We start from the raw sequence: 8,214 nt of genomic DNA on the forward strand, positions 1-8,214 counted from the left end.
GCAGGACCCTCAGCTTCTGGGCTGTAGGAGTAACTTACGCATTGCAGGATCCTCAGCTTCTAGGCTGTAGGAGTAAGTTACGCATTGCAGGATCCTCAGCTTCTAGGCTGTAGGAGTAAGTTACGCATTGCAGGATCCTTAGCTTCTAGGCTATAGGAGTAAGTTACGCATTGCAGTACCCTCAGCTTCTGGGCTGTAGTAGTAAGTTACGCATTGCAGGACCCTCAGCTTCTAGGCTGTAGGAGTAAGTTACGCATTGCAGTATCCTCAGCTTCTAGGCTGTAGGAGTAAGTTACGCATTGCAGGACCGTCAGCTTCTAGTCTGTAGAAGTAAGTTACGCATTGCAGGACCCTCAGCTTCTAGGCTGTAGGAGTAAGTTACGCATTGCAGGACCCTCAGCTTCTAGGCTGTAGAAGTAAGTTACGCATTGCAGGTCCCTCAGCTTCTAGCCTGTAGGAGTAAGTTATGCATTGCAGGATCCTCAGCTTCTAGGCTGTAGGAGTAAGTTACGCATTGCAGGACCCTCAGCTTCTTGGCAGTAGGGGAAAGTTACGCATTGCAGGACCCTCAGCTTCTGGGCTGTAGGAGAAAGTTACACATTTCAGTTCCCTCAGCTTCTGGGCTGTAGGAGTAAGTTACACATTGGAGGACACTCACTGTACATTCTACAATAGTTCCACAGATTTTATTTGTTTAAACTAATTTTACCAACTAATGTAAAGAGGGCTGATATTTACTAAAGAAGACTTTCCAAAATTGTTCCCAGATCTGGTTTGTCTTCAGACCATACACGATTGGATTAAGCAAGGGTGGAACCAGTAGATACAGGTCAGAGAGTATAATGTGGATATAAGGTGGAATCCTCTCACCACCATACCGATGTGATAGGAAAGAAAAGATGGCCAGGACGTATAGACTTAGAAAGACACAAATATGGGGTGTACATGTGTTAAATGCTTTCAGACGAGAGTCTTTAGATGGCAGACTGAAGACTGCAAGGAAAATCATGGTGTAAGATATTAGAATAAATAGCAAATCAACCCCTAGAATAGTGAAGGCCACCATTAATCCCCAAGCGCTATTTATTCTAATGTCGGCTGCGGCAAGTTTCACAACCGCCATGTGCTCGCAGTACGAATGCGCTATGACGTTGGTCTTGAATGCAGTAAATCTTTTTAACAAAATGAGTAAAGGACCAACCAAGACAACTGCTCTGACCAGCAGCACGATGACCAGTTTCCCTATCAGACTATTGGTCATTACAGAACCATAGCGGAGTGGCTGACATATGGCAATGTAACGGTCAAACGCCATGGCTAAGAGTAACCCAGATTCAAAGCTTGTAAAGGAATGAATAAAGAACATCTGGAGAAGACATGCATCAAAGCTAATGAGTCTTGCATTGAACCAATAGATACACAACATTTTAGGGGTGAAACTTGTACAAAGTAGGGTGTCATTGTTTGCCAGCATGGAAAGTAATATAAACATCGGCTTATGGAATCCGGGTGATGCAGAGATGACAGCCACAAGGGAAGGAGTTTATAAAGCCATTTGCATGAACTCGCAGGCCAGTGACCGCCAATAGACGCTGCTGCGTGCGACTCTGATTGAGGCCATAATTGTTTTATGTGGTGTCTGCTTTACTATCATTTCATCCTCAGCTTCTTGGCTGTAGGAGTAAGTTATGCATTGCAGGATCCTCAGTTCTAGGCTGAACTAGTAAGTTACGCATTGCAGGATCCTCAGTTTCTAGGCTGTAGGAGTAAGTTACGCATTGCAGGATCCTCTGCATGTAGGCTGTAGGAGTAAGTTAAACATTGCAGGACCCTCAGCTTCTAGGCTGTAGGAGTAACTTACGCATTGCAGAATCCTCAGCTTCTTGGCTGTAGGAGTAAGTTACGCATTGCAGGATCCTCAGCTTCTAAGCTGTAGGAGTAAGTTATGCATTGCAGGACCCTCAGCTTCTAGGCTGTAGGAGTAAGTTACGCATTGCAGGACCCTCAGCTTCTAGGTTGTAGGAGAAAGTTACGCATTGCAGGATCCTCAGCTTCTTGGCGGTAGGAGTAAGTTACACATTGCAGGATCCTCATCTTCTTGGCTGTAGGAGTAAATTACGCATTGCAGGATCCTCAGCTTCTAGGCTGTAAAAGTAAGTTACGCATAGCAGGATCCTCAGCTTCTAGGCTGTAGGAGTAAGTTATGCATTGCAGGATCCTCAGCTTCTAGGCTGTAAAAGTAAGTTACGCATTGCAGGATCCTCAGCTTCTAAGCTGTAGGAGTAAGTTACGCATTGCAGGACCCTCAGCTTCTAGGCTGTAGGAGAAAGTTACGCATTGCAGGATCCTCAGCTTCTAGGCTGTAGGAGTAAGTTACGTATTGCAGGATCCTCAGCTTCTAGGCTTTAGGAGTAAGTTACACAATGCAGGATCCTCAGCTTCTAGGCTGTAGGAGTAAGTTACACATTGCAGGATCCTCAGCTTCTAGGATGTAGGAGTAAGTTACACATTGCAGGATCCTCAGCTTCTAGGCTGTAGGAGTAAGTTATGCATTGCAGGATTCTCAGCTTCTAGGCTGTAGGAGTAAGTTACGCATTGCAGGACCCTCAGCTTCTGAGCTGTAGGAATAACTTACGCATTGCAGGATCCTCAGCTTCTAGGCTGTAGGAGTAAGTTATGCATTGCAGGATCCTCAGCTTCTTGGCTGTAGGAGTATGTTACACTTTGCAGGATCCTCAGCTTCTAGGCTGTAGGAGTAAGTTATGCATTGCAGGATCCTCAGCTTCTAGGCTGTACAAGTAAGTTACGCATTGCAGGACCCTCAGCTTCTGAGCTGTAGGAATAACTTACGCATTGCAGGATCCTCAGCTTTTAGGCTGTAGGAGTAAGTTATGCATTGCAGGATCCTCAGCTTCTTGGCTGTAGGAGTAAGTTACGCATTGCAGGATCCTTAGCTTCTAGGCTGTAGGAGTAAGTTACACATTGCAGGACTCTCAGCTTCTTGGCTGTAGGAGTAAGTTACGCATTGCAGGATCCTCAGCTTCTTGGCTGTAAAAGTAAGTTACGCATTGCACGATCCTCAGCTTCTAGGCTGTAGGAGTAATTTACGCATTGCAGGATCCTCAGCTTCTAGGCTGTAGGAGTAAGTTACGCATTGCAGGTCCCTCAGCTTCTAGTCTGTAGGAGTAAGTTACGCATTGCAGGATCCTCAGCTTCTAGGCTGTAGGAGTAAGTTACGCATTGCAGGACCCTCAGCTTCTTGGCAGTAGGGGTAAGTTGCGCATTGCAGGTCCCTCAGCTTCTGGGCTGTAGGAGAAAGTTACACATTTCAGTTCCCTCAGCTTCTGGGCTGTAGGAGTAAGTTACACATTGCAGGACACTCACTGTACATTCTACAATAGTTCCACAGATTTTATTTGTTTAAACTAATTTTACCAACTAATGTAAAGAGGGCTGATATTTACTAAAGAAGACTTTCCAAAATTGTTCCCAGATCTGGTTTGTCTTCAGGCCATACACGATTGGATTAAGCATGGGTGGAACCAGTAGATACAGGTCAGAGTGTATAATGTGGATATAAGGTGGAATCCTCTCACCACCATACCGATGTGATAGGAAAGAAAAGATGGCCAGGACGTATAGACTTAGAAAGACACAAATATGGGTTGTACATGTGTTAAATGCTTTCAGACGAGAGTCTTTAGATGGCAGACTGAAGACTACATGGAAAATCATGGTGTAAGATATTAGAATAAATAGCAAATCAACCCCTAGAATATTGAAGGCCACCATTAATCCCCAAGCACTATTTATTCTAATGTCGGCTGTGGCAAGTTTCACAACCGCCATGTGCTCGCAGTAGGAATGCGCTATGACGTTGGTCTTGAATGCAGGAAATCTTTTTAACAAAATGAGTAAAGGACCAACCAAGACAACTGCTCTGACCAGCAGCACGATGACCAGTTTCCCTATCAGACTATTGGTCATTACAGAACCATAGCGGAGTGGCTGACATATGGCAATGTAACGGTCAAACGCCATGGCTAAGAGTAACCCAGATTCAAAGCTTGTAAAGGAATGAATAAAGAACATCTGGAGAAGACATGCATCAAAGCTAATGAGTCTTGCATTGAACCAATAGATACACAACATTTTAGGGGTGAAACTTGTACAAAGTAGGGTGTCATTGTTTGCCAGCATGGAAAGTAATATAAACATCGGCTTATGGAATCCGGGTGATGCAGAGATGACAGCCACAAGGGAAGGAGTTTATACCGCCATTTGCATGAACTCGCAGGCCAGTGACCGCCAATAGATGCTGCTGCGTGCGACTCTGATTGAGGCCATTTTTGTTTTATGTGGTGTCTGCTTTACTATCATTTCATCCTCAGCTTCTTGGCTGTAGGAGTAAGTTATGCATTGCAGGATCCTCAGTTCTAGGCTGAACTAGTAAGTTACGCATTGCAGGATCCTCAGTTTCTAGGCTGTAGGAGTAAGTTACGCATTGCAGGATCCTCTGCATGTAGGCTGTAGGAGTAAGTTACACATTGCAGAACCCTCAGCTTCTAGGCTGTAGGAGTAAGTTACGCATTGCAGAATCCTCAGCTTCTTGGCTGTAGGAGTAAGTTACGCATTGCAGGATCCTCAGCTTCTAAGCTGTAGGAGTAAGTTACGCATTGCAGGACCCTCAGCTTCTAGGCTGTAGGAGTAATTTACGCATTGCAGGACCCTCAGCTTCTAGGCTGTAGGAGGAAGCTACGCATTGCAGGATCCTCAGCTTCTAGGCTTTAGGAGTAAGTTACACATTGCAGGATCCTCAGCTTCTAGGCTGTAGGAGTAAGTTACACATTGCAGGATCCTCAGCTTCTAGGATGTAGGAGTAAGTTACACATTGCAGGATCCTCAGCTTCTAGGCTGTAGGAGTAAGTTACACATTGCAGGATCCTCAGCTTCTAGGCTGTAGGAGTAAGTTACGCATTGCAGGATCCTTAGCTTCTAGGCTGTAAGAGTAAGTTACACATTGCAGGATCCTCAGCTTCTTGGCTGTAGGAGTAAGTTATGCATTGCAGAATCCTCAGCTTCTAGGCTGTAGGAGTAAGTTACACATTGCAGGATCCTCTGCTTCTAGGCTGTAGGAGTAAGTTACGCATTGCAGGACCCTCAGCTTCTGGGCTGTAGGAGTAAGTTACGCTTTGCAGGACCCTCAGCTTCTAGGCTGTAGGAGTAAGTTACGCATTGCAGGATCCTCAGCTAGTAGGCTGTCGGAGTAAGTTACGCATTGCAGAATCCTCAGCTTCTAGGCTGTAGGAGTAAGTTACACATTGCAGGATCCTCAGCTTCTTGGCTGTAGGAGTAAGTTACGCATTGCAAGATCCTCAGCTTCTAGGCTGTAGGAGTAAGTTACACATTGCAGGATCCTCAGCTTCTTGGCTGTAGGAGTAAGTTACACATTGCAGGATCCTCAGCTTCTAGGCTGTAGGAGTAAGTTAAGCGTTGCAGGACCCTCAGCTTCTAGGCTGTAGGAGTAAGTTACGCATTGCAGGATCCTCAGCTTCTAGGCTGTAGGAGTAAGTTTCGCATTGCAGGATCCTCAGCTAGAAGGCTGTAGGAGTAAGATACACATTGCAGAATCCTCTGCTTCTAGGCTGTAGGAGTAAGCTACACATTGCAGGATCCTCAGCTTCTAGGCTGTAGGAGTAAGTTACGCATTGCAGGATCCTCAGCTTCTAGGCTGTAGGAGTAAGTTACGCATTGCAGGACCCTCAGCTGCTAGGCTATAGGAGTAAGTTATGCATTGCAGGATCCTCAGTTCTAGGCTGTAGGAGTAAGTTACGCATTGCAGGATCCTCAGCTTCTAGGCTGTAGGAGTAAGTTACGCATTGCAGGACCCTCAGCTTCTAGGCTGTAGGAGTAAGTTACGCATTGCAGGACCCTCAGCTTCTAGGCTGTAGGAGTAAGTTACGCATTGCAGGATCCTCAGCTAGTAGGCTGTAGGAGTAAGTTACGCATTGCAGAATCCTCAGCTTCTAGACTGTAGGAGTAAGTTACACATTGCAGGATCCTCAGCTTCTAGGCTGTAGGAGTAAGTTACGCATTGCAGGATCCTCAGCTTCTAGGCTGTAGGAGTAAGTTACACATTGCAGGATCCTCAGCTTCTAGGCTGTAGGAGTAATTTACACATTGTAGGATCCTCAGCATCTAGACTGTAGGAGTAAGTTACACATTGCAGGATCCTCTGCATCTAGGCTGTAGGAGTAAGTTACACATTGCAGGACCCTCATCTTCTAGGCTGTAGGAGTAAGTTATGCATTGCAGGACCCTCAGCTTCTTTGCTGTAGGAGTAAGTTACGCATTGAAGTATCCTCAGCTTCTAGGCTGTAGGAGTAAGTTATGCATTGCAGGACCCTCAGCTTCTAGTCTGTAGGAGTAAGTTACGCATTGCAGGACCCTCAGCTTCTGGGCTGTAGGTGTAAGTTACGCATTGCAGGACCCTCAGCTTCTAGGCTGTAGACGTAAGTTACGCATTGCAGGACCCTCAGCTTCTAGGATGTAGGAGTAAGTTACGCATTGCAGGATCCTCAGCTTCTAGGCTGTAGGAGTAAGTTACGCAGTGCAGGTCCCTCAGCTTCTGGGTTGTAGGAGTAAGTTACACATTGCAGGTCCCTCAGCTTCTAGTCTGTAGGAGTAAGTTACGCATTGCAGGTCCCTCAGCTTCTAGTCTGTAGGAGTAAGTTACGCATTGCAGGATCCTCAGCTTCTTGGCTGTAGGAGTAAGTTACGCATTGCAGGACCCTCAGCTTCTTGGCAGTAGGGGTAAGTTACGCATTGCAGGTCCCTCAGCTTCTGGGCTGTAGGAGAAAGTTACACATTTCAGTTCCCTCAGCTTCTGGGCTGTAGGAGTAAGTTACACATTGCAGGACACTCACTGTACATTCTACAATAGTTCCACAGATTTTATTTGTTTAAACTAATTTTACCAACTAATGTAAAGAGGGCTGATATTTACTAAAGAAGACTTTCCAAAATTGTTCCCAGATCTGCTTTGTCTTCAGGCCATACACGATTGGATTAAGCATGGGTGGAACCAGTAGATACAGGTCAGAGAGAATAATGTGGATATAAGGTGGAATCCTCTCACCACCATACCGATGTGATAGGAAAGAAAAGATGGCCAAGACGTATAGACTTAGAAAGACACAAATATGGGGTGTACATGTGTTAAATGCTTTCAGACGAGAGTCTTTAGATGGCAGACTGAAGACTACATGGAAAATCATGGTGTAAGATATTAGAATAAATAGCAAATCAACCCCTAGAATAGTGAAGGCCACCATTAATCCCCAAGCACTATTTATTCTAATGTCGGCTGCGGCAAGTTTCACAACCGCCATGTGCTCGCAGTAGGAATGCGCTATGACGTTGGTCTTGAATGCAGGAAATCTTTTTAACAAAATGAGTAAAGGACCAACCAAGACAACTGCTCTGACCAGCAGCACGATGACCAGTTTCCCTATCAGACTATTGGTCATTACAGAACCATAGCGGAGTGGCTGACATATGGCAATGTAACGGTCAAACGCCATGGCTAAGAGTAACCCAGATTCAAAGCTTGTAAAGGAATGAATAAAGAACATCTGGAGAAGACATGCATCAAAGCTAATGAGTCTTGCATTGAACCAATAGATGCACAACATTTTAGGGGTGAAACTTGTACAAAGTAGGGTGTCATTGTTTGCCAGCATGGAAAGTAATATAAACATGGGCTTGTGGAGTCCGGGTGATGCGGAGATGACAGTAATTAGTGTTATATTTCCCAGTAAGGCGAGTATATAAAATATACAGAAGGAAGTGGAGAGCCACGTGTGTCCATTCTGTAGACCAGGAATCCCAACCAGTATAAAGAAAGTGGGATACAAGGAGGAATTTATCATGTTTTGCTGCATCTCAATTGCTCCATTAATCATCGTCATTACTCTGATCTCGTAGCTGCATAAACCACCAGTGTTCCTGGGGATGAGATGGACATAAAAATATCAATTTACAATATAAATGAATAAATCAGAAGTATCTTTAAGTTTGTTTTAGTCCTCCCCCACCAAGATAACTTCGATATGTATCCCACTCCTAAATTAAGCACTAGGAGGACTGTTAGTGTTAGGCACTAGGGGGGAGGGTTAGGTACTAGGGGGACTGTTAGGTTTATGGGTTAGGGCT

At 45.1% G+C, this 8,214-nt stretch overlaps 3 protein-coding genes across 3 annotated transcripts; all 3 read right to left on the reverse strand.

The window, feature by feature from the left end:
• Positions 1 to 712: 712 nt before the first annotated feature.
• Positions 713 to 1,534, reverse strand: LOC148479124 (olfactory receptor 52A5-like; the record flags this gene model as incomplete). The annotated part of the gene is made up of 1 exon (XM_088454931.1): positions 713 to 1,534. A coding segment is annotated over one exon (822 nt), but the record flags the coding sequence as incomplete, so codon positions are not given.
• Positions 1,535 to 3,438: 1,904 nt separating this feature from the next.
• On the reverse strand, positions 3,439 to 4,260 carry LOC148479125 (olfactory receptor 52A5-like; the record flags this gene model as incomplete). The annotated part of the gene is made up of 1 exon (XM_088454924.1): positions 3,439 to 4,260. A coding segment is annotated over one exon (822 nt), but the record flags the coding sequence as incomplete, so codon positions are not given.
• Positions 4,261 to 6,980: 2,720 nt separating this feature from the next.
• LOC148479126 (olfactory receptor 52A1-like) lies at positions 6,981 to 7,931 on the reverse strand. Its single transcript, XM_088454925.1, has one exon. The coding sequence runs from the start codon at positions 7,929 to 7,931 to the stop codon at positions 6,981 to 6,983; it is 951 nt and encodes a 316-aa protein (XP_088311051.1).
• Between the last annotated feature and the right edge of the window lie 283 nt (positions 7,932 to 8,214).

The sequence above is a fragment of the Taudactylus pleione genome, unplaced genomic scaffold (assembly GCF_031769625.1).
Source record: "Taudactylus pleione unplaced genomic scaffold, aTauple2 ptg000635l, whole genome shotgun sequence".
Taxonomy (NCBI): Eukaryota; Metazoa; Chordata; class Amphibia; order Anura; family Myobatrachidae; genus Taudactylus; species Taudactylus pleione.

Excerpts from the sequence above, each read along its gene's own strand:
- LOC148479126 (XM_088454925.1), bottom strand. The coding sequence starts at position 7,931 with ATGATAAATTCCTCCTTGTATCCCACTTTCTTTATACTGGTTGGGATT.